The sequence below is a fragment of the Neoarius graeffei genome, chromosome 18, assembly GCF_027579695.1.
Source record: "Neoarius graeffei isolate fNeoGra1 chromosome 18, fNeoGra1.pri, whole genome shotgun sequence".
NCBI classification, from domain to species: domain Eukaryota; kingdom Metazoa; phylum Chordata; class Actinopteri; order Siluriformes; family Ariidae; genus Neoarius; species Neoarius graeffei.
In genome coordinates this window covers 68,661,465-68,687,198 of record NC_083586.1, presented here as the reverse complement: position 1 = coordinate 68,687,198, position 25,734 = coordinate 68,661,465, and the positions used below count along the sequence as shown (strand labels likewise).

At 44.6% G+C, this 25,734-nt stretch overlaps 2 protein-coding genes across 4 annotated transcripts in view; one reads left to right on the top strand and one right to left on the bottom strand.

Moving 5' to 3' along the window:
* LOC132866522 (general transcription factor 3C polypeptide 1) overlaps positions 1 to 17,078 on the top strand; it is a 43,822-nt gene extending 26,744 nt beyond the window's left edge. Inside the window, exons 19-38 of one of the 3 annotated variants that reach the window (XM_060899344.1) lie at positions 2,693 to 2,870; positions 2,958 to 3,069; positions 3,202 to 3,331; positions 5,292 to 5,364; positions 5,467 to 5,631; positions 5,912 to 6,051; positions 6,210 to 6,352; positions 8,378 to 8,459; positions 8,561 to 8,673; positions 8,764 to 8,820; positions 9,659 to 9,752; positions 9,880 to 10,052; positions 10,407 to 10,760; positions 10,997 to 11,220; positions 11,333 to 11,595; positions 11,693 to 12,143; positions 12,250 to 12,289; positions 15,374 to 15,557; positions 15,649 to 15,894; positions 16,049 to 17,078. In XM_060899344.1, the coding sequence (XP_060755327.1) occupies positions 2,693 to 2,870; positions 2,958 to 3,069; positions 3,202 to 3,331; positions 5,292 to 5,364; positions 5,467 to 5,631; positions 5,912 to 6,051; positions 6,210 to 6,352; positions 8,378 to 8,459; positions 8,561 to 8,673; positions 8,764 to 8,820; positions 9,659 to 9,752; positions 9,880 to 10,052; positions 10,407 to 10,760; positions 10,997 to 11,220; positions 11,333 to 11,595; positions 11,693 to 12,143; positions 12,250 to 12,289; positions 15,374 to 15,557; positions 15,649 to 15,876 (3,204 nt within the window). In that variant the 3' untranslated portion in view covers positions 15,877 to 15,894; positions 16,049 to 17,078. Of the gene's footprint in view, positions 1 to 2,692; positions 2,871 to 2,957; positions 3,070 to 3,201; positions 3,332 to 5,291; positions 5,365 to 5,466; positions 5,632 to 5,911; positions 6,052 to 6,209; positions 6,353 to 8,377; positions 8,460 to 8,560; positions 8,674 to 8,763; positions 8,821 to 9,658; positions 9,753 to 9,879; positions 10,053 to 10,406; positions 10,761 to 10,996; positions 11,221 to 11,332; positions 11,596 to 11,692; positions 12,144 to 12,249; positions 12,290 to 15,373; positions 15,558 to 15,648 lie in introns of all 3 variants that reach the window. The other 2 variants (XM_060899345.1, XM_060899343.1) reach the window with 2 other exon arrangements.
* Positions 17,079 to 19,988: 2,910 nt separating this feature from the next.
* The window catches only part of LOC132866523 (cytochrome P450 3A27-like), a 65,670-nt gene continuing 59,924 nt past the window's right edge, over positions 19,989 to 25,734 (bottom strand). Inside the window, exons 12-13 of the mRNA XM_060899346.1 lie at positions 20,197 to 20,359; positions 19,989 to 20,082 (exon numbers count right to left, since the gene is read on the bottom strand). Coding sequence (XP_060755329.1) covers positions 20,002 to 20,082; positions 20,197 to 20,359 — 244 coding nt within the window. The 3' untranslated portion in view covers positions 19,989 to 20,001. The remainder of the gene's footprint in view (positions 20,083 to 20,196; positions 20,360 to 25,734) is intronic.

The window sequence follows — 25,734 nt, the reverse complement described above, 5'->3', positions numbered from 1 at the left end:
TCTTTGCATAAGGCAAACCTCACGGAAAAATCAAAAGACTAATTACCATTCGGTTTATTGAGGTGCACAGCAGTGTATACATAGATGCTGGCCTCTTCTGCCCCTCGGACCTGCTTGATCCATCCTGGTGCCCTGTGTCTGGTCGGAGTTTTATCGCCCCACTCCTGTGAAGGACGGCCCCATGAGGACAGTTGAGGGTTATACCTGTTAAAACTGTTAATATTATAGTCAGGCTGTCTGTTGTTGCCCAAATGAGGATGGGTTCCCTTTTGAGTCTGGTTCCTCTCGAGGTTTCTTCCTCATGTCGTCTGAGGGAGTTTTTCCTTGCCACCGTCGCCACAGGCTTGCTCATTGGGGATAGATTAGGGATAAAATTAGCTCATGTTTTAAGTCGCTCAAATTCTGTAAAGCTGCTTTGCGACAATGTTTATTGTTAAAAGCGCTGTACAAATAAACTTGATTTGATTTGATTTAGTTGCAACAACTCACATAAAACAAAGACTGATATTCGGTTGGTTGAGCTGCGCAGACTGCACAAGTTGCGAGCTCGAGCTTGGTTGCTATGGTTACTAACAACAAGTTTGACAGGCATATCGGGGTTGGGGTTGGTTTGCTGGCAGCTTTGTCCCTCCCAGTTCAAAAAAACGTATCTGCGCCCCTGCGCATGACATCAATGCGAGGGATGCTTCGGGCTGTGAAGGTTCTGAATCTTCTCAATGGAAGGACGCAGAGGTTAGGGAGCTGATTTCCATTTGGGGGGATGCAGCTATTCAAGCTAGATTGGATGGGTCATACCGCAACCGGGCGGTTTTACTTCCGTAAACACTGGCCATGCTCACTGCGTGTGACGTCGGCGTATCCTGCAATGCGCATGCGGAACACTTTTTGTTCATACTGAGGATCACATACAAGTCGCATATATTTGTTAATGTGAACGACCTCACAAAAAAATCGGAATTGAGCATTAATCCTTGCAGTGTGAACGTAGCGTATGTCATCTGTCCACAAAACATTTTTCCAATAGCCTTCTGGCTCATCCACGTAATCTTTAGCAAGCTGCAGACGAGCAGCAATGTTCTTTTTGGAGAGCAGTGGCTTTCTCCTTGCAACCCTGCCATGCACACCATTGTTGTTCAGTGTTCTCCTGATGGTGGACTCATGAACATTAACATTAGCCAATGTGAGAGAGGCCTTTAGTTGCTTAGAAGTTACCCTGGGGTCCTTTGTGACCTCGCCGACTATTGCACGCCTTGCTCTTGGAGTGATCTTTGTTGGTCGACCACTCCTGGGCAGGGTAACAATGGTCTTGAATTTCCTCCATTTGTACACAATCTGTCTGCCTGTGGATTGGTGGAGTCCAAACTCTTTAGAGATGGTTTTGTAACCTTTTCCAGCCTGATGAGCATCAACAATGCTTTTTCTGAGGTCCTCAGAAATCTCCTTTGTTCGTGCCATGATACACTTCCACAAACGTGTTGTGAAGATCAGACTTTGATAGATCCCTGTTCTTTAAATAAAACAGGGTGCCACTCACACCTGATTGTCATCCCATTGATTGAAAACACCTGACTCTAATTTCACCTTCAAATTAACTGCTAATCCTAGAGGTTCACATACTTTTGCCACTCACAGATATGTAATATTGGATCATTTTCCTCAATAAATAAATGACCAAGTATAATATTTTTGTCTCATTTGTTTAACTGCGTTCTCTTTATCTACTTTTAGGACTTGTGTGAAAATCTGATGATGTTTTAGGTCATATTTATGCAGAAATATAGAAAATTCTAAAGGGTTCACAAACTTTCAATCACCACTGTACCTGTCTCGCCCATCACACGTGCTACCTGTCGCGCCTATCGTGCACGTGCTACCTGTCTCACTCACATACTGTACTGTGTAATGCTCCTAACTATAAACTACCTTTATACTCCTACACTGTGTATCCCATCGGACTGTACTACTGTTACACTTTACCACCAACACCGTTATCCTGTTAAACTCTAAAGGCCTCTGCATGCTCTTGCGACAAGGCTTTCGCAGATAGCTTTTCGCAGACAGTTGTAATTTATTGTTGAGCGGGGAGTAATAGGCGTGCGCGATGTTATTCACCGCCACAACGCAAGGGGGCGCGAAGTTGGTGGGTGTGGTTAGTGGAGTGTTTATCCTCCGGTTACTTATAATGACTAGAACTTTTTTTTTTTTTATAATGACTGGAACTGGAGTCGTATGGATGTACGTACTTCCTCAATCAACCGCTCTTCGTGCTGCTCCATCTTCGCTCGTGTTTTTAAAAATGCCGGTCGTGAAAACAAAACAAACCGGGAAAGTAGGGAAGCGGAAGTGCGTGTACAGCGGATGTAGAGTGGACCAATCAGAGCCCTCTTTTCTGCGGCGCTGTCTGCGAGGCTTCTGCGGTGGTCACAATTTTTGGGAGGTGCGCGCAGAGCGTCTGCGAAGGTGGGGGGGCTACGCAGACACTGTCTGCGACGCTATCTGTGAGGACTGCGTTGTCAGCATAAATTGGCCTTAACGCTGCTCCCATACTGCAGCGCGTGTGCTGGACTGTAATCTGAGGACTAAACAGTACACTGTGGTAACTTTACTCCTGCTAAACTCTGCAGAAAATAGTTATAGTTGCTTGTGTCTCTTACAGTTAGAAATATTCTGAAAGTGTGTGTGTGTTTTCCAGGGCTTTTTTTTCCTGAAGAGACATGCGAACATTTTGGACACGACAGTGTGTGAGCCGCACTATAACCTGGCTATAGAGACACGGCCGTTTGAGAAACGTCATTACACCTTTAACACACTGCAGGATGTGGACAACTACTGGTTCGATCTGATGTGTGTGTGTCTCAACACTCCGCTAGGTAACACACACACACACACACACACACACACACTAACATTTATTATTAAAATGTCTATGAGCAAAGTAACACGTTATTAATTCACAGGCGTGATTCGTTCTCGTAACCGTAATGGTGAGGGTGATGCCGAGAGAGAAGAGGCGGAGCCTGAGGTTACTGTGGGAACAGTACGTTATGAGAGGCTGCAGTACACACTCAAGTGAGAGTGGTAGCATTCATCTGTCTGCATTTCCTCTTCCTGTATTCATGTAGTCTGTGATTGTCAGGACTGAGTGGTTCTGCCTAGTGTGTGACATTGTGTTTTTTTTTTTTTTTTAAATTGGTTGATCAGAGGGAGCACTGAGGTCGTCGATGATGGCGTAACCCCAGGCGATGGGCAGGGGGCGGGAGGATTAGACTCCTCCTTCTTCAGTCACCTGAAACGTAACTGGCTCTGGACCACTTACCTGCTACCCAAGAAGGTGAGATGCATTTAGGAACCTAATGACTTGTGATTGGGCTTGATCACCCTGTAGCTGGCCACCTTTGATGAGGGTGTCTAGTGTTGAAAGGCCGAAACACCCCTTGATTCAAAGGAACACTACTGATGATGTGTCCTAAAATTGACAGATACAACCCCCACGCCACTTTTAACATCAAGGCACCTCATACGACTCAACATCTAATGGCACAATGGACAGTAATACCATCTCGTCCTGTGTTTTATGAATCAGTAGTAAGGAAGTCTGGTGTCGAGCAGAAATTAGTGAACTTTTAAATTCTTTTGATTAAAGTAAGGAGTAGAAAAAAGTAGTGAACAGAAACAAAAGTAAGGAGATGAATATGGAGAAGAATGGAGCAAACATGAAAGTAAGGGGAATATGAAGTGGGGGGGGCAGAACTGAAAATACAGAACTGAATTGAGCAGAAATTAAAGTAAGTAGAAAATTTTATGTAGATTAGATAGATAGAACTTTATTGATCGCTTTGGGCGGGTTCCCTCAGGGAAATTAAAATTCCAGTAGCATCATTACAGAAACAGAGAATAGAAATGGAGAAAAAACTTCTAGTTAAATTAAATTGGGTATTTGCATATACAAATATAAAAAAAAGTCCGGGTTCGAGCCCCGTGGCCGGCGAGGGCCTTTCTGTGCGGAGTTTGCATGTTCTCCCCGTGTCCGCGTGGGTTTCCTCCGGGTGCTCCGGTTTCCCCCACAGTCCAAAGACATGCAGGTTAGGTTAACTGGTGACTCTAAATTGAGCGTAGGTGTGAATGTGAGTGTGAATGGTTGTCTGTGTCTATGTGTCAGCCCTGTGATGACCTGGTGACTTGTCCAGGGTGAACCCCGCCTTTCGCCCGTAGTCAGCTGGGATAGGATCCAGCTCGCCTGCGACCCTGTAGAAGGATAAAGCGGCTACAGATGATGAGATGAGAAATATAAATAAGAATAAGATGATATGGGGAAGAGGGGAGGAAAAAAAAAAGGGCCAACGGAAGAGATATTGCACTTTATATTGCACATTGTCCGGTATTGCTTATTGTCAGGCTAGGTTGCTGCTCCTTCCCGTCCTCTGTCCTCCTGTTCCCCCTCCTCCCCCCCAGAGAGGAGTTGTACAGTCTGATGGCGTGAGGGACAAAGGAGTTTTTGAGTCTGTTCGTCCTGCACTTGGGAAGGAGCATTCTGTCACTGAACAGGCTCCTCTGGTTGCTGATGACGGTGTGCAGAGGGTGACTGGCATCGTCCATGATGTTCAATAGTTTGTCCATAGACCTCTTCTCTGCCACCGTCACCAGAGAGTCCAGCTTCATGCCGACCACAGAGCCGGCCTGCCTGATCAGTTTGTCCAGCCTGGATGTGTCCTTCTTGGATGTTCCCCCCCCCCCCCCCCCCCAGCACACCACGCTGTAAAACAGGACACTGGCGACCACAGACTGATAGAACATCCACAGGAGTTTCCTGCAGATGTTAAAGGACCGCAGCCTCCTAAGGAAGTACAGCCTGCTCTGTCCCTTCCTGTATAAGTGATTGGTGTTGCAAGTCCAGTCCAGCTTGCTGTCCAGCCACAGCCCGAGGTACTTGTAGGAATCCACAGCCTCCACCTCGACTCCCTCGATCAGAACTGGTCGTGACCTTGGTCTGGACCTCCCAAAGTCAATGACAGCTGAATGTGACACAGCTCCGCGTTGTAGCAGAAGTCCGCGGTGTACAGGGTGAAGAGAAGAGGGGCCAGCACCGTGCCCTGGGGTGCTCCGGTGCTGCTGGTCACAGTAGGAGCAATGTAAAGAGCAAAAATGAAAATCAAGAGTGTAAAATACACAGTGACGCACACAGCTGTGGTGTAAATGTTGTTACTTTTGTACTTTTTGTAGTAACGTTGTAATTGTTCTGTTACTGTGACAGTAATGTTGTAGTAATGTTGCTTGGTTATTTGTCCCCTCAGCCTGGAGACAGTCAGACTGTGCGTCTGAGGAACCTGCTGTCCAAACACCCCTTCCCCAAATCTGTGTGCACAGGTGTGTGAGTGAGGGATATTAGTAGTCGAGGTTTTAATAACACCAGTGATGTCTTTACACACTCACACTCTGTCTGTCTGTCTGTCTGTCTGTCCCTGTCAGTGTTTCAGGGTGGTGGTCCTCTGCCTACCCCTGCTGTTCTGGAGGAGGAGGTGCAGGTCGGAGTGGAACCGAGCTCGAGGAACCAACAGGTGCGTGGAGGAAAGAGACAAAAACGCAAGAGGCAGAAGAAGGAAATAATCAAACCACCGAAAAAGAAGAAGAAATGTAAGGACGAGAGACATGGCATGATTTCCATCTATCTAAAATTTTACACAGGCAGTGTGTGTGTGAGAGAGAGAGAGAGAGAGAGAGAGAGAGAGAGAGATGGGAAAGGAGGAGAGCAATAGAGTGAAACCCACTGAAGAAAAGGATAGAAAACGAGAGACGCAAACTGAGGGAGACAGACTGAAGTGGATTAAGAGTCAGTGAGACAAGGGGGAAAAGGAGCAGAGAGACAGATAAAGACAGACAGCAGTCTGGTGTAAGTGTGTGTGTGTGTGTGTAGTGAAGACGCGGAGCATGTGTCAGGATGAGACGGATCGTAAAGCTCTGATGAGAATGACGAGACAGAGAGTGATGTGGACTCATCTGGAGGACAGCATCCTGATGTTGTGTAGAGTCGCCAGTCACTTCCTCAACTGCAAGGTATGCGCGCACACACACACACACACACACACACACACACACACACACACACACACACACATCTGTGTAAACATACTTGTACACACACAAGGACAGATAATTGCGCATACACGTTTAATTTGTGAATTGTTTATTTGCACGTGTGTGCGCGCGCGCAGATTAAGAAGCCATTTGTGACGTGGAACGTGGTGCGTGATATTCTGCACAGAGACCTGGAACTGTCTCTGGATAAAACGTCTCTATCAGTCAGCCGACGTTCACGCTACATCATGAAGAACCCTCAGACCCACCTGAACTACAGGTACAAACTACAGAACCCTCGAGAATATTACCACAGATAAAATACAGAACCACTTAGAACCCATCAGTACTGTAACAAGGCTCCAGACTATTTTTAAGAATGGTCCCGGAACCGTCCCAAAACTGGAGACTGATCGTCCCAGGTATTTTGTGGACGTTAGTGTTGGGTTTATATCCCAGTTTAATTTCTCGTGCTGCTGAAACATGAGCAGTGAGCTGCTTTCCTGCTGTTTCACAGCTGCATCACTCTCTCCAACTCTCTTTAGAGGAAAGGAGATAAAGCACACTCCAGAAGGTCCCTGGACTTGTGATGTCATAAGCCAATTAGCATATTAATGGCCTTATTGTGATCAGTGCCGTTACAGATGAGGGTACATGAAGAAAGTTTTCGCTTGGTGTACAGTAAAATAGAGCAGAGAGAATTGATCAGAATAGACAACTAGAAAAGCACTCGGAGAGCGCAGACCTCCGCCAAGAATCCTTTAAAAAAAAAAATCCGGGATCCAGAAGGTGATCCGGATCACCGCCAAAATTTAATGGCTTGTTACTTGTGCCCGGTCACACCTCTGGAAAAAAATTCAGAGCAATCCGTTCATTACTTTTTCCGTAATGTTGCTAACAAACAAACAAACCAACGCTACCGAAAACATAACCTCCTTGGTGGAGGTAACAACAGATTATTAATTATTTCTTAGTGAAGGAAGTCGTCTTTAGTCACAGCACATCGTCCATAACTGTACCACTTTATAACTTTTACACATTTACACAAGACTGCAGTGTCTGTTCCAACACAGACTAAAAGAACCAGTGAGCAGTGGAAGCTACAGAACTGTATAGAACTCACCACTACAGATAAACTACAGAACCATTTAGAACCCATCACAACTACAGATAAACTACAGAACCATTTAGAACCCATCAACTACAGATAAACTACAGAACCATTTAGAACCCATCACTACTACAGATAAACTACAGAACCATTTAGAACCCATCACTACTACAGATAAACTACAGAACCATTTAGAACCCATCAACTACAGATAAACTACAGAACCATTTAGAATCCATCAACTACAGATAAACTACAGAACCATTTAGAACCCATCACAACTACAGATAAACTACAGAACCATTTAGAACCCATCAACTACAGATAAACTACAGAACCATTTAGAACCCATCAACTACAGATAAACTACAGAACCATTTAGAATCCATCAACTACAGATAAACTACAGAACCATTTAGAACCCATCACAACTACAGATAAACTACAGAACCATTTAGAACCCATCACAACTACAGATAAACTACAGAACCATTTAGAACCCATCACAACTACAGATAAACTACAGAACCATTTAGAACCCATCAACTACAGATAAACTACAGAACCATTTAGAATCCATCAACTACAGATAAACTACAGAACCATTTAGAACCCATCACAACTACAGATAAACTACAGAACCATTTAGAACCCATCACTACTACAGATAAACTACAGAACCATTTAGAACCCATCACAACTACAGATAAACTACAGAACCATTTAGAACCCATCACAACTACAGATAAACTACAGAACCATTTAGAACCCATCAACTACAGATAAACTACAGAACCATTTAGAATCCATCAACTACAGATAAACTACAGAACCATTTAGAACCCATCACAACTACAGATAAACTACAGAACCATTTAGAACCCATCACAACTACAGATAAACTACAGAACCATTTAGAACCCATCACAACTACAGATAAACTACAGAACCATTTAGAACCCATCAACTACAGATAAACTACAGAACCATTTAGAACCCATCACAACTACAGATAAACTACAGAACCATTTAGAACCCCACTACAGTTAGACTACAGAGCCCTCAGGAACCTGCCACCACTAAAGAACCCTCCGATCCAAATCCAACACAACTACTGCAAAGCTGCAGAGCTCGCTGATTTCTTCTAGAACCCTAAGCAAAACTGTGTGTGTGTGTGTGTGTGTGTGTGTGTAGGATCTGCTTGGCTGAAGTGTATCAGGATAAAGCTTTGGTTGAGCAGTTCATGAACAGAACCAACAACTACACGGATCCCACGGTGAGTCTGCCTGGGGAGAGAGAGAGAGAGAGAGGGAGAGAGAGAGATTACTGCAGGAATGTGTAATGGTCTGTGTTGCTAACTGTGCGTGTGTTTTGAAGGTGTGTGCTGAGGAGTTTAATGAGTTTGTAAGTGCTCTGAGGATGAAGTTCAGCTCCAGCTGTGGTTCTAGTGAAGTTGTTCTTCCAGACACCAAAGAGGAACTTTTCAACAAGTAACACACACACACACACACACACACACACACTTTTTTCAAAATGGATAGTACACGATTTTCTGATTTTATCTGTTTTTCCCCCTCCAGGTTTAAAGTTTACACTATTGGGGATGAATCAGCATGGACCAAAGACGTACTGAACAGGTGTGTGTGTGTGTGTGTGTGTGTGTGTGTGTGTGTGTGTGTTGGTCTGTAACCGTACCGTAGTGGTTCAGTTCAGACAGAGGGTGTTCTGAAGATGAGTAGTGAATAAATCTAAACACAGGTGAACCCTGTGTGGTGCCGTTACAGTAAAGTAATCAACACTGTGGTGGTGTGATAAGGCCCGCCCCCCGAGTTGATTGTTTTTCTGTAGCAGTACGTATAAAGGTTTGTTTGTTTACACAGCGTGGATGATGTAGCTGGTGAGCTGGGCGGAGCTCCACAGTCACAGACAGGGCAGTGCCGGTCAGGTAGAGGTCCTGCTGGATACGGGGGGGGGTGAGGGTGAGTCAGGCTGTGGGTTTGAGTTCCCTTCCAGGTGGCTTACTCTACGAGGGGCCGATGATGAAGGGCGTGTCTGTCATGACAGGATCAGTCTTATCATCTGTGTTAGAGTTGCTCCAGCTGGAACTTCTACGGTTGAGTTCTACACAAACAAAATAGTTTTTATAAGTAAGAGCAGAGATGACGTTTCCAGCTCAGCAGAAGGTGGTGCCAGAGATCCCAAAGGGTTTGAGATCGATGTCCTGCTTCATGTGTGTGATGAAGCCGATGAGGTCGGTGCGGGTCTTCAGACTCAGAAGGAGTAAGATAATGTTTGGATGGTGTCGGATCACACTCTGCTGGTTCTAGTCAGATCTTCCCTAAAGCACAACAACAAAGTATCATGTATTAAAGATCTCGTATGTTTTTAATCCATTTACAGGTCCTGTGAATGAGCTGTTACTATGGAAACGATAATGTATTGTGTTTAAACTGATAAACTGTGTGTGTGTTGTAGTGTGGAGGATATTCACACTCTGGTGCTGAACAATCTGATCCAGAGCACACTCGTCCTCTCCAACATGCAGGTGAAGTCCTGCCGGGCCTTTCAGGTACATGCATGCATGCACGCACGCACTATAAGGTTGTGGTTTTCCTACACCACTACACAATTTTATTATGGATTAATTTTTAATAATCAGATTTTTCATCATTCTCTCTCCAACCCCCCCCCCCCAGTCTTTCTCTCTCTACAGTAAATATAATCAGGAAGTCTTACAGCAGGTCTTCCTCAGCTGTAAGAAACGAGGTCTGGTGAACCGTCGCCGTGCCAACAGGGCCCTTGGGCCCAGAAAGAACCGAGCTGTGCCCTGCCTGCCCATGTCCTATCAGCTATCTCAGCATTACTACAGGTCCCGCCCACTTGTGCTCAGACTCCACCTTTCTAACCGAGAGAACCCCGTCTCTACGGCTCTGTCTCAAATTATATAATTTATCAGGGTTCCTTAAGGGCTCTTTGGACAGCAAAGGGTTCTTCACTTCCTAAAGATCTTTATAAAAGAGGAGAAACCCTCCATAGAACCCTTAAGAGTGTAATTGTGTATAACTGTAAATGTTTAGTAAATAGTAATTTTTTATTGGCTCATATATATTTTTTTAAATCTTTTCTTTTTCAGTCTCAACTTTTATTCAAGTTTTAAATATTTTAAATACATTGTAATTCCTTATTTTGTTCAGTTTATTTACAGTCTCCTCCCCCCGTTCAGGTATTTCTCCTGGCGTTTCCCGAGTACGCTGTATAATGATGTGTATGATCTGCTGGAGGCTCTGGGTCAGAAAGGACCAGTGGACCGACCCAACACCTTCTCCTTCCAGAGAGAGAAAGTGAAGGATGAGGGTGAACAGCAGAGTGGAGGAGGAGGAATGGAGGATGAGGACAAGTGTCTGGCGCCCCCTGCTGATGTGGAGGACATGCTGGTGTTCCCCATGGACTCTGCAGGAGGAGCGACGGCGTGCTGTCTCACATTACTGACCCTGGGCCTGATGAGTGTGGACATCTCCGTCCCACAGCAGATCGTCGTAGTGGACAGCACACTGGTGGACAACGAGGTGGTCAAGAGGTAACACACACACACACACACACACACACGAGAAGAAAAAATTTAAAGAATTAAAAAAGAAAGCAAGAACGTAACAAAGAAACTAAGAGAAAGAAATGAAGAGAATTAGAGAAAGGAAGAAAACAAATCACACTCAACACTGGTTTGTTTAAATCTTATTACCATGTTTAAATGACGTGATGGATTTGTGACCGTGTGTGTGTGTGTGTGTGTGTGTGTGTGTGTGTGTGTGTTAGTATCACTAAAGAGCTGGAGGAGGAGGAGGAGGAGGGCGGTGCTCGGTTTGAGGTGAAGGCTCACCAGGCGTCTCACACTAATTACCTGCTGATGAAGGGATACTTCGTCCCAGGAATCATCAGCCTGAGGAACGCCACGTCTACTGAACACATCGCAGTCAACGCCTGCAGCCTGTGCATCCGCCTGCGCAACACACGCACACACTCCCTGTTTACACAGAGCGGTGAGACACACACATACATACATACATACATACATACATACATACATACATATATCTTTATTTCTTAGGTCACTAAAGAAATGTAGACGAAGATTTTCTCTCTCTTTCTCAGACAGTGCAGTCTTTTCCACTCCCACTCTTCCCTCCTCCATCTCTCGTATAATTGATCGGCAGCGCATGGGTGGGAGGAGCCTGGAAGAATGTGTGTCCATTTTGGGTTACAACCGTGCAGACGTGGAGGCTGTACAGGAGGTCATGGTTTCTGTGGCAGCGGGGGAGGAGTTTGGCATCGACCTGCAGGATTTGTACAGGAAATGCATACACCTGGAACAGGTGGAGAAGGGGCGGGGCAAAACATTGCAGCAGTACATCCAGGTGAACGAGAGCGAGAGAGAGAGAGAGTATTGGAGTGCGTGTGAGATATGAAACGTATATGTATAGTGTGTGTGTGTGTGTGTGTGTGTGTGTGTAGGACCTGTTAGACTGTGAGAAGGTGTTGGAGGTGGGCGCTCTCTCTCCACGATTGGTCTGTATGGACTTCGCTGGTCCATGGCTGTTGCAGTGCCCCAAAGTGTCTGAAGGGCCATGTCCCCTCCCCCAAGATGCCCCACCCACCACCACTGACATCACTCCAGAAGCACCACCCTCTGCCTCACATCTCACTCCTGAAGCACTGCTTACTTCTCCCAAACTGCCACTAAAGAGACGGTTAGATCAGCTGGACGATGGTGTTGACGTTCCTCCTGTCAAGAGACCCAACATGGAGACTGTTGCTATGGAGACGGGGGAATCCGGTGCAGAAGAGGACAGGGTTAAAGCATCTCTTCCGGATCCACCCACTTCTGATAAAGAGGAAGTGGTGCACAATGAAGACACACTGACTGCGCATTCAAATAAGGAGAAAAGCATGACACAGACCCAAGGTGTGTGTGTGTGTTGATTTAATATACAATACCCGTATAGTTTGTCTGTGTTTAACAGCGTGTTTCTGTACTGTGTGTAAGTGCTGTATGTTCATTAATTCTGTAGGTGGAGAGAATACAGAGAGCGTGGAGGAGGAGGAAGAGGAGTAAGTCTCAGCTCCGAGTTATACAACACACTGTTATCCTGTATATATTATATTTTATATATAAGTGGGCTGTAATCCTGATCATGTTCCCAGTATTGTTAAAGGGTGTATCTCAGCCCCAGAACACTCTATTAGAGTGGATTATAGACCGGAGTAGAGTGGGTCCCAGCCCATCCTGCTGCAGTCGACTGGATCACATCTCCCACTACAGTATCACCGTGGATTCTGACTGTGTGGTTTTATTGTGGATCCTGTAACGCTGTGATTAGTACTGTGTTTATTATAGTGCAGGGGTGTCACACTCCTTCACTGAGGGCCACATCACTAAATTTCTCAGTCATTGAGGGCCGAATAATCACTGAACGTCCATTTAAAAAGGGCAACCATGAAATCTGCACGACAGAATGATTAATTCATTCAAGAAGTTTTGAACACTGTTTTATTGGGGATCAGTAAAACAACAACTCGGCTAATTTCCAGGACTCTCCGGAAAATCTGAAGTAGGCAGCTTTGGAATTTGCAGCGGTGAAGCATGCTGGGGGGGGTCGGTCATGCCCCTCTGAAAAATTTGAAATTTGCATGCCTTCTGGTGCGTTCTCAGCTCATAAATTATTGACCATTTCCATGTAAAATACTTGCAAACTCTGTCTGAAATTTCCCTCCAGACGTGTGTGTGTGTGCTTGGTTTTCTCATACCCCTTTTCCACCAAATCAGTTCCAGGGCTGGTTTGGGGCCGGTGCTGGTTCACAACTCGTTCAACTTGCGAGCCAGCTGAGAACCAGTTTGCTTTTCCATCGCTCGTGGTGCTAAGAGAAGACACGTCAGTTACGTCGCTGTATACGTCAGTTACGTCGCTGAATACGTCAGTTATGTCGCTGTATACGTCAGTTATGTCGCTACGTTTGCATAAACCTTAGAGTGAATATCGAAGCAAAAACAATACGGAAGAAGCAGCAGCAACAACAACAATAATAATAATAATAATAATGGATGACTTCATGTTTGTACAGCTGCGGCTTCTCGTCGCTTAAAAATGGCGATCTTTTGCGGTCTTGTTATTGTTGTTGGTCTTAACAACTCCACCCCCCGCTGACGTAAGCGGTTCTTTCCTCTGGCCCAGCAGAGAGCTGGTGCTAGCCTGGAACCGGTTTTTCTGGCCCCAGAACCAGTTCTTTGTCAGTGGAAACAGAAAACCCGGTTCCAAACTAAGCACTGGCCCCGAACCAGCCCTGGAACTGCTTTGGTGGAAAAGGGGCATCAGTGACCCTCTGTAGAACGCTGCCTGGCTCTGTAATATCACTACATGGTGAGCTGATTTGGTGTGTGTGTAATGGACGTGGTGTGGTATTGTGTATAGTTGTAATTTCAGCATAAATATTTGCACTTTGTAAGTATGAAGCCTCAGCTAAGCGACCAAACACCTGTCTGGGAACTGAGGCACTCCGGGTCACTTCTGGATATGAAGATAACAATTCTTAGATATGAAAATATTAATTATGATTTATATGTACAAACCTGCAGAAAACATTCGACTTTATATTTATTTGGCCCCATGGAAAGTTTTAGTTTTTCTTCCGTGGCACTTTGTGAAAACCGAGTGAAATCGTCTGCAACAATCACCAAATGCATCTTTACCATCTGCTATGGTGTGGTCACATGGTCCGGCTCAGCCAATCGGAACATGAGAATCAATCAATGACTACAGCGTCGCTTCTGGTCGTGCTAGACCCGAATTGAAGACACTTTCGTGGTGAAATAATTGGACTTGCACCAAATCATGGGCAGCGGAGACGATATATAAATCGTTTGAATATTGAAAGGCAAGTTTTTATTTTTTTCTGGGATTGAGTAGCCGGCGCAGACCGTCTGTGTAGGCGGAGAAAACCATCGGTCGCCGGCGCTTGTGGACATCTCGGATTTCTCATTCATTTAATTTGATTCCATTTCAATACATTTCCAACTTTTTGTTTGGTATCTTTTAAGATCGAAACATGAAAATGAGTGAGTCAGTAATTTAGATTCAGTACGTCAGTAGGCTGTAAACTCACCAGGCATCACCAGTGTGGCAGGAAAAACTGAACAGTCTGGCTTCAATTGGAACATCTTTAAAATTCAACTTCCATTCATTCATTCATTCCCAGTGTATTAGAGGATACTCCAGTGTGGGGTTTTATGTTTTTAACATGTAACATACAGTAGGATTATTAATTTTAATGAAAATAAGTGCAGTAAACTATTTACATTCAGTATAATAACTTGCCTTTCCTCATCATTCAGAAACTCGGTGGCAGTAAAGTGTGTGTGTGTGTGTGTGTGTGTGTGTGTGTGTGTGTGTGTGTGTGTGTGTGTGTGTGTGTGTGTGTGTGAGAGAGAGTTTGCTGTGAGTAAACTAAACTAATTGTCTGACTCTTAACATCCCAAAACAAGTCGGCTTTCGTTCATGTTTCCTGAAAGCTTCGACTCTTTTTCAGCTTTCCTTTTCTTTGCCAACATCTTGACACTTAACAGCAAAAAGCGAGTTTGTGATCTTTCTTTAGTCATGAATGACCAGCTGTTTACTTGAAGGTGGGCTGCACCATCTAGTGGATGGATGAGGAATTGCGTTTCGTGGTCATGGTTGACGCAGAGAATGTAGAATCTTTGGTTGACGTTGTGGCTGTTTTGGTTCTTTGTGTGGGCCAGACGTGGCCCGCGGGCCGTATGGTGGATCCCACCCCCTGATACTCGAGTATTCGATTCTAATACAAAGGATCATAACTCTTTATACTCAAACACCACAATCCAGGTCCGCTGGTTTCATACAGTTCATCACTGTCCATGGTTCACTCGTGTTCTAATTTTAAAAAGTGTATCCTAACCCCCAAGTACCGTTACCCAGTGGGTTCTAACTCCTCATAGTGCAAAATATTAGATAAATATATCGGAGCCCAGTACATTATACTATTACAGTACTATAGCTGTTTGAGTTTGTGGCTCCTGACCCCTCATACATTGGTTATAGAAATATTTTTATGTAAACATGACTGTTCCCTTTTCTGGCCAGGTGTGTTTACTGTGTGTGTGTGTATGTGTGTGTGTTTGAGTGTGTTGAGTTTTGTCGCTCGTCCGTGGCGTGTTGTGGACGGGTCTCTGAACAGGCCTGTGTGTAAGGGGATGTTAGAGGCACTGCTCTTACACATCATGACACACCCTGGTGTTCCAGAACCGGCACTGCTGCAGCATTACAGTGGAGTCCTGCAGCCCGTGGTCATCATGGATCTGCTAAAAGTAACACCACACACACACACACACACACACACACACACACACGTGTTTAAACCCAACTAGTCGTCACTTACTTTGTGTTTTTCCCTCCCAGGTTCTTGAAGAGTTGGGGTGTGTGATAAAGCGCTTTATAGTTAATCGGCCCAAAGCGTCTCTGTTTTCTCGCCCTGCCATTCCCAAGGTCAAAGGTCACGGAGAGGTCAGTGTATTGGAGGATGTGGTGGCGTTTTACGAGCCCACAGTGGACTGCAGTTTAAGACTCTCTAAACTCTTCCCTCATGAGTCCTGCTGGAACAGATGGGTGCAGCTGTGTGCACACTGAAAACACTCTCAGTTCAGCGTGAGTGTTTTTACTGAACTTGATTAAAGCTGTGTGTGTTTTTCTGTACATTAAGGCAGTTTTGTTTGTGTACAGGATTCTGAATGAACACTGATCGTATTTTTGATGTGTTTTTTCGCTCTCCTCCATCATTCCTGTTTACGTGGTTTAGCAGAGCATGGCAGTGGATTTTTTTTTTTTCTCCCCCCCAATAAACCTTTTATATTTATTTTAAACCGTTTGGGATTAAAGTGTGAAACTTTGCTGATGGAATGTTGGAGAACTGAAATTCTCCCAGCTGATGATCTCGTGATGTTTCAGTTTAGCTTCGACTCCCTGGAACTGGGGATAACTTACAGTGCTGATTTACACTCAAGTCGTCTTGTGCTCCTGTTTAAGTCTGGACCTCCTCTACCTGTGGTGTCAGTGTGAAGAAGTTTGGAGAAAGTCTGACTTTTGCATCTCCCCCAAATTCACATGGTGGGTTCAGGAAGTCGAGACTTGGGCAGAAGTTTGGTGTCCTGTTGTGCGTCAAAGCTGAGAGATATCTCTGAATTTTTCCAGTCAGTATGTTGGAAAAATTCAGGTTTTGGAGACACACACACTGGTTATACTATGTATAAAATAATGATCTGTTGATCAAAATTTGAATGAAACATGATCAGTTACACTGGTCCATAATTAAGTTATTCCATGAAACCGAGTCGTACGTGAGCTGATAGGCGACGAGGCGCATAGCACTGAGATTGAGTGGAATAACGGTTTTATTCTCTCCACATTCACTGGGTTTTGAGAAACAGAGCATTTTTATTCTTTGCAAATTCAATAAATAAAAACTTTATACAAAACTTCTAACAAAATCATTTCCGCTTAGAATGTAAGGAAACCAGTGAAATAACAGGAGCAATTTGTGAAAAAATGCAATAATTCTTGAAAAATAAAGATACTTTTATTCCATATTTTGGGTTTTGTTTTTGAGTAGTTTTTCATCCTCGGTTGATTCAGCAACACTCCACCATTTTGGTTTTTCTCTACTCACGGTACATGAGCTGATATCCTAGTAGTCGAGTAGCCAATCAGAGTGCGCGATTGCTCATATCCAGTGAATGTGGAGAGAATACTTTGCAGTATATGTAATACATGAAAGTGGTGTTGATTTACAGTGGAAGTGGGAAAGCTCAATTAAAGTCCTGTTGATCATGTGACCTGCTCCAGACGTCTATTACATTCACTTTAACTACACACACACACACACACACACACAGTGGGTCCTGATCAACACTGTATTACTCAGAGTGCAGTCCCATACTTAGTACTCCAGTTGGGTGTGTTGGTGTACTGGAACCCGTTCCCTAAATTGGGGACTTTAATATTATGGTTAATGTAATGAATCCAAAACATCAGTACTCTAATATTAATATCTTAAAATCTGTCTGTGTTACACAAATCTGTCTGAAACCTACAGATTTTATTGGTTGGAAATCAGAGCTTCATATTTTCAGCTTGGGAGCGTGACAGGAACACGAAACGTGCAGTTTTGTGTACGGCTTGAGCTCCTGAAGATGAAGAAGCCTTTGTCACAAGCACAGACTTGAGCACAGTGAAATTCCTCCTCTGCATTTAACCCATCTGAAGCAGTGAACACACACCCAGGGCAGTGGGCAGCTCTGCTACAGCGCCCAGGGAGCAGTCAGGGGTTCGGTACCTCGCTCAAGGGCACTTTAGCTCAAGGCTGCCCCATGTTATCCTAACCTGCATGTCTTTGGACTGTGGGGGAAACCGGAGCACCCGGCGGAAACCCACACAGACACGGGGAGACCCCTGTTGGCCGCTGGGTTCAAACCCAGAACCTTCTTGCTGTGAGGCGACAGTGCTAACCACTGCACCACTGCGCCACCTGCAGTGCAAATATTAAGATGATCAGAGAAAGTCAAGTATTTTGCCCAAAAAGTGTTTTTGGGAGAAAAATTTGACTTCCTTGAATTTTCTCCAGTTTCACAGGGCAGGTTAAGGAAGGCCAGAAGGAGAGAGGAATGAACTTCTGGTGTTCCTGTCCTGCTCCGAAGCTGAGAAATGAGGCTCTGATTTCCAGTCAGTAGATTTCAAATGTGCAGGTTTTGGATGCACAAAGTTAAACAAAAAACAGTTGACAGTGGTAAGTGTCATACAGCACACACAATTTTTATTTTTAAATACTGTATGTATAAATAAGCATCTGTTATATTAAACTCTACACCAAGCAGGAGGGATCAATTCAAGCCCCAATCATCAAATTTAACACTTTCAGAAGTTTACATACAAGTGTAACACTACACCACACCCCCCCCAAAAAAAACAAGCTTTTCTTCCAGTATTCATCTTTAGTTAAGAAGAGAGCAGAGTACAGCTGACCATTCAGACCACAATCCTGCTAACAGCCAGCGGTTAATGATAAAAACAATAATTTTTACCTTATATAGTGCCTCTCTCACACCCAAGTTTGCTTTACAAACTGATAAAACTGATGATGGTCATGTGTACATAACAGAAAACACTGACTTTTGGACTTGGTCCTGCTCTTCTCTTTAAAGCTGGACTGCCTTTCAGATTTTTCAAGTGTAGGTCGTAAAAAGAATTTTCCCGACACCCAATTATTTTTGCTTAGTGACTGAAAGCTACTGAATTCAGATCACAGACTTCCAATTTTATTAGTTTTTAAATAGAACAATTAATGAGTTTAGAGCCACGTGGCCCTAAATTCTCCGCTATTTTTTCCTGCTTCACCATGACTCAATTCAAGATACTACGTCATGCATCACGTGGTGGGCTTTCCCCGTTCACGCAAGGCATTGTGGGATACAAATTTGAAACAGGAGAGAAAAATGGAGGACGTGAGTGTGCAAATGAAACGTGAAAGAGTGACTACAGTAACGGAAAGAAAGTGAGAAGAAAAGACGTTATGTTCTATACGAAGGAAAGGAAACGCAGGACCAAACTAATAAATATTGGCGCTCAGCGAGCACCTCGGTGTGATCAGCTGTTCGTTTAGCGACAGAATGATGGAACTGTCAGTGCACGCTCAAAGGGAAACCTGTAGATGGCAGTAATGCAACACTGTGGATGCCAGCTGCCGTAAAACCCAAAAGAAGAAGAAGAAGGTAAACCTGCGCATGCGCACACGGACTTCCTCTGTCTGCTTGACTGCGGCAAGCGAGCGATTTCATGCACATTATTTGCTTTAATCCCCTCAAATTAAATAACTTCCCAGCCACAGAATGGCCTGATATTTTGTGAGATATTACAGAAATAAACAGATATCACAATCACCACATTTCAGACGGAACTAAATTTCACTGGTTTTATGAAATCGAAAGGCCGTCTCGCTTTAACTTCATAGTACTGAACTCTGTGTACACTGATGATATCTTCAGTAAGCACATTATCCTGGTCAGAGTGGGATAGGACACCATCTCACTCACACACACACACACACACACACACACACACACACACACACACACACATTAAGAGAAGATAAGCTTTATTTATCCCGAAGCAAAATTTCTTGACAAGATGATACAAATAGCAATTATTAGATTTGCTAAAAAAAAAAATGCAGTAGCAGTTACAAACATGTAACACAATTGACAGGGGTGTGGCTTTTTGGCATGCTTTTGGGAGGTGGGAGGAAACCCTCATGGACATGAGAAAACGTGCGAAACTCGACACAGTAAATCTGAAATAGTTCTGGTTTTAAAGGTATGCTCCGGTATATTGATGCTATATGACAAAATCACAAGCAAAATTTCGCATTCTCGTCTCATTATCTGTAGCCGCTTTATCCTGTTCTACAGAGTCGCAGGCGAGCTGGAGCCTATCCCAGCTGACTACAGGTGAAAGGCGGGGTACACGAAATTTAAATCCCTTTCTAAATGTCTGTAAATGTGAGAGAATTTTGTTTCAATATTTAACACAAAATAACATTTACAATAAAATCTGTTATATAGTGTTGAATAATTTCTCACACTGGGAATTTATTGCATCATTATACACCCAAAATTAATTTCAGTTTCAAATGCAAACTGACTGTAATACAAGGAAGTAAAGCCTCAGAGTCTGCGGGTTCACGTGGTTATTATTGCCGGAGTTTTACATTTTCCGAGGCATGAATTTGAGTTTTATGGGGTGTGTAGGGGCCTGAGGTCCACTGTTGTTCAGCTCCAAAAGAACCTAATTGGAAAACACATAGTTACAGCTGTTGACAACAGTTAAGCAGTACTTTGTTAGCATTAGCTGACAACTTTGCCATTAGCTTTAAGCAGGTTTGCTATAGAAGATCCTGACCTTTGTTTCTTCAGAAAGACTGATGTCAAATCTCCGTAGTATCTCAACAATAGCCAGCTTCATGGCCACAAGGGCAAACCTCATCCCGATGCAGTTTCTGGGTCCTAAACCAAACGGCATGTACACATACGGCTCAATGCTCTCCTTATTCTCCTGAGCGAACCTGGAACAATATGGAGTATCAACACAACACTAAGAAAATAAAAAACAAGAAAAAACATGTCCTGTTCAGATGGGATTAAATTACATGTGGACCTGGAGCGTTTCCAACTTACCGGTGATACTCTGATTTTGTTTCTCTCCAGAGCAGCCATGTCAGTATTTTTCTCCGTCCTTCACAGATCAAATTCATTTCAGTTGTATTTATATAGCTCGTTTAGCAATGGACACTGTCACAAAGCAGCTTTACAGAAATCCAGATTTAAATTTTACATTTTAAATAGATAAATATGTCCGTAATGAGCAAGAAGCCATGCTCGATCTTGTATACATAAACATCCAGAACACATATAAAGCTGCACCCTTCCCCATCTCGGACAGTCGGACTATATCTCCATACTTCTAACCCCTGCCTACAGACCCATTTACAAACAAATCAAACCAGCCGTGAGAGAGGTGAGAACTTGGCCACAAGGTGTCATATCTGCCTTACAAGACTGTTTTGACAGATGGAACATGTTCAGGGAAGCTGCCACTGTTGAACATTCAGCGGACCTGGAGGAGTATGCAGCCTCAGTGACTGGCAACATCAGGAAGTGCACAGAGGATGTCAGTCTCTAAAACCATTCTCTCCTGTGCAAACTGCAAACCACAAACCTTGGGCCTCTGCAGAACTACACACCCTGGTGAAAATCAGGGATTCTGCCTTCATGTCCTGTGATGTAATTCCTGTTTGAGTTGTTTGCTGCAATCCAGCCACTGGGGGTGCATAAGCGTAATCTTGGCGCCGGTCCCAAGCCCAGATAAATTGGAGAGGGCTGCGTCAGGAAGGGCATCGGGCATAAAACTGTGCCAAATCTAACAAGCGGAATGAAAAGAGAAATACCATACCGGATCGGTCGGGGCCCGGGTTAACAACGACCGCCTCCGGTACTGTTGGTCAACAGGGTGCTGGTGGAAAGTGTGCTACTGTTGCGCAAAAACGGAGAAGGAGAAAGAGAAGGGGGAGGCGTGTGAGGAGAGAGCGTGAAAGATGGAAGGGAAGGAGCTTAGAATTGAGGGTAGGAACACTGAAAGTGGGAACATTGACTGGCAGAGCGAGAGAGTTAGCAGGTATGATGGAAAGAAGGAAGTTGGACATTGTGTGCGCAGGAGACAAGGTGGAAAGGAAGCAAGGCCAAGAACATTGGAGATGGATGCAAGTTGTTTTATTATGGAGTGGATGGAAAGAGAAATGGTGTTGGTATTGTTCTGAGGGGAGAGTTGGTCAACAGTGTGATTGATGTGAAGAGGGTGTCAGAGTGATAGGCATGAAGTTGGAGATTCAAGGAGTGGTAATCAATGTTGTGTGTGCGTACGCCCCACAGGTTGGATGTGAGAATGAAGAGAAAGAGTCTTTCTGGGAAAAGATGGATGAAGTGGTAGAAAGCATACCGAGGGAGGAGCGCGTGCTGATAGGAGTGGATTTCAACGGACATGTTGGGATGGGATAGACAGACAGATCAAACTTTATTGATCCCTTTGGGAGGCTTCCCTCAGGGAAATTAAAATTACAGCAGCATCATTACAGAATAAACAGAGAACAGAAAACAGAGAAAACTTCTAGATAAATTTGATACATTGAAGTGGTTCACCCGGTTCAGCAGCGCAGGTCTTCGGTAGTTAGAGACACACCTTATCCGGGCCTGCTGCTTTCCTGGGGTGAAACTTCCTCAGTTGACCTCTGACTTGGTCTGCAGTGATGCATGGAGGAGTCTGTGTTGAGGTAGGGGAGGAGGAGGCTGCTGCAATGGCTGGGGGGAGGTGTATTAAGAGAAGGAGAGATGGCTGTAGTGAGTGGGAGGGTGGGGGAGGATGTGGACTGGTTGAACCGGTTGAAAAAGTCATTCAGATGGTTCGCCCTCTCCATTGTCCCCCCATGACTCTGGTCTTTGTATTGTGGCCTGTGATGGTTTTCACACCTTCCCAGACCTCCCTCATGCTGTTCTCCTTCAGCTTCTGCTCCACCTTTCTCCTGTAGCTGTCCTTAGCTTCCCCGACGCAGCGTTTCACCTCCTGCTGTGCTGCTTTCATCACCTCCCTGTCCCTGCTCCTGAAGGCGGCCTTCTTCCTGTTGAGGACAGCTTTGAATTCCTGTGTTACCCATGGCTTTTTATTAGGGTAACACTGTACAGTCTTAGTGGGGGAGACCACCTCTGCACAGAAGTTGAGGTAATCCGTCAGACAGTGTGTCGGCCCCTCTATGTCCTCACAGTGTGGGCTAAGCAGCACATCCCAGTCCGTGGTGTCATAACAGTCTCTGAGGGCATCTTCCATTTCAGGGGACCACCTCCTGATGGAGCAAGTTGTTGCAGGCTGCCTTTGGACCAAAGGGGTGTACTTCGGCTGTAGATGAACCAGGTTATGGTCAGACTTCCCTAGTGGGGGGAGGGGTGTGACTCTGTAAGCATCCCTCACATTAGCATACAGCAAGTTAATTGTCCTGTTGTTCCTTGTTGGACAATCCACAGCCTGGTAAAAAGCAGCCAAAGTAGAGTCCAAAATAACATCATTAAAGTCCCCAGAAATGATGATAAATGCCTGAGGGTGCTGTGTCTGCAGCCTTGCTGTGACAGAGTGAATCCTCTCACATGTAGCGGCTGTGTCTGCCCTCGAAGGGATGTAAACACAGATGGTGATCATGTGACCGAACTCCCTAGGCAGATAATATGGCAGCAGATAATATGTCAGCAGGCTAACGGCTAGCAGCTCCAAGTCTGGGCAACATAAAACTGTCTTTATGGAGATATGTCCCGGGTTACACCAGTGGTTGTTCACATAGATGATGAGTCCCCCACCCTTGCTTTTCCCGCATGCTTTAGTGTCTCAGATATGGTGTAAGAGAGAGAAACGTGGACGGGCAAATGGTGGTTGATTTTTCAAAGAGGATGAATTTGGCAATAGTCAATACATACTTCAAGAAGAAAGAGCAGCACAGGGTGATGTTTAAGAGCGGAGGAAGATCTACACAGGTGGACTACATACTCTGCAGAAGGGGTAACCTGAAAGAGATTGGAGACTGTAAAGTGATGGCAGAGGAGAGAGTGTAGCTAGACAACATCGAGTGGTCGTGTGCAGGATGAGCTTGAAAGTGAAAAAGAGGAAGCGTGAAATAGTGGAGCCGAAGATTAAGTGGTGGAAACTAAAAGAGGTTGAACATCAGAAGGAGTTTAGGGAAGAAATGAGACGAGCATTGAGTGGTAAGGGAAGTCTAACAGAAGATTGGGATACTACTGCTGTACTAGTAAGAGAGGCAGCAAGGAAGGTGCTAGGGTGGTCATCGGGAAGGAGGAAGGAAGACAAGGAGACATGGTGGTGGAACAAAGAAGTGCAGGAAATTATAAAAGAGAAGAGGCTAGCAAAGAAGAATTGGGATGATCAGAGAGACGAGGAAAGCAGGTGGTTATACAGAGAGACGAGACAGAAGGCAAATAGAGTGGTAGCGAAGGTGAAAGCAGATGCATACCAGGAGTTGTATGAAAGACTGGAGACCAAAGAAGGAGAGAAAGACCTGTACAGACTAGCTAGGCAGAGAAACAGGGAAGCGAGGGATGTACAGCAGGTAAGAGTGATGAAAGATGGAAATGGAAATGTGCTGACAAACAAGGAGAGTGTATTAAGAAGGTGGAAAGAGTACTTTGAGGATTTATTAAATGAGGAGAATCCAAGAGAGAAAAGGTCAGATTCATTGGAGACAGCAAATCAGGAAGCAGAGTTGGTTAGTAAGGATGAGGTGAGGGCAGCCATGAAAAGAATGAAGACTGGGAAAGCAGTCGGACCAGATGGTATCCCGATTGAGGCTTGGAGATGTTTGGGTGAGACGGCTGTGGAGTTCCTAACGAGATTGTTTAATAAGATCCTAGAGAATGAGAAAATGCCAAATGAATGAAGAAAGAGTGTGCTAGTCCCAGTATACAAGAATAAGGGAGATGTACAGAGCTGCATTAATTACAGAGGGATAAAATTGATGAGCCACACCATGAAGTTATGGGAAAAGGTATTGGAGGCGAGATTGAGAAGAGAGGTAGAAATTTGTGAACAGCAGTACGGGTTTATGCCAAGGAAGAGCACGTCGGATGCAATTTTTGCTTTAAGAATGTTAATGGAGAAGTACAGGGAAGGCCAGAGAAAGCTACATTGTGTGTTTGTAGACCTGGAGAAGGCATACGATAGAGTGCCGAGAGATGAGTTATGGTATTGTATGAGAAAGAGTGGAGTGAATGAGAAGTATATTAGAGTGGTGCAAGACATGTATGAGAAAAGTGAAACAGCAGTGAGGTGTGCAGTTGGAACGACTGAATGGTTCAAGGTGAAGGTGGGACTCCATCAAGGATCTGCTTTGAGTCCTTTTTTGTTTGCCATAGTGATGGATAGCTTGACGGATGAAGTGAGGCAAGAGTCACCATGGAACATGATGTTTGCAGATGATAGTGATATGTGGTGAAAGTAGAAAGGAAGTTGAGCTGGGTTTGGAGAGATGGAGGGATGCATTGGAACGAAGAGGAATGAAGGTGAGCAGGAGCAAAACAGAATACATGTGCATCAATGAGAATGGGGATGAGAGTGTAGTGAAGATGCAAGGAGTAGATGTAAAGAAAGTTGGTGAATTCAAGTACCTGGGGTCAACTGTGCAGGAAAATGGGGGCTGCGATAGTGAAGTGAGAAAGAGAGTGCAGGCAGGGTGGAGCAGTTGGAGAAGGATTTCGGGAGTCATTTGTGATAGGAAAGTCCCAGCAAAAGTGAAAGGTAAGATGTATAAGACAGTAGTGAGACCAGCTGTGATGTATGGATTGGAGACCGTACCCTTAACGAAGAGACAGGAGGTAAAGTTGGAGGTGGCGGAGCTGAGGATGTTAAGGTTTGTGATGGGAGTGACGAGGTTGGACAGGATAGGGAACAAGCACATCAGAGGGACAGCACATGTGGAGAGCTTGGGAATTAAGCTAAGAGAGATGAGACTGAGATGGTATGGGCACATCCTGAGAAGAGATGCAGAGCATGTGGGAAGGAGAATGGTGAGGATGGAGCTGTCAGGCACACGAAAACGAGGAAGGCCAAAGAGGAGATACATGGATGTGGTGAGAGAGGACATGAAAGTGGCAGGTGTGGTAGAGAAGGATGCAGAAGACAGGGAGCAATGGAGATGAAAGATCTGCTTTGGTGACCCCTAATCAGGAGCAGCTAAAAGAAGAAGAAGAAGAGTTGTTTGCTGCGAGTCTTTTTTCTGTGAGGCTTGGCATTTAATCTACAATCTTTTTCATCTTTTCTACAAATAATTTTCCACTATCTTTTTCAAGTTTGTTTGTATTTTCACTTTCCCTTTTTTCACAATTAAATTTT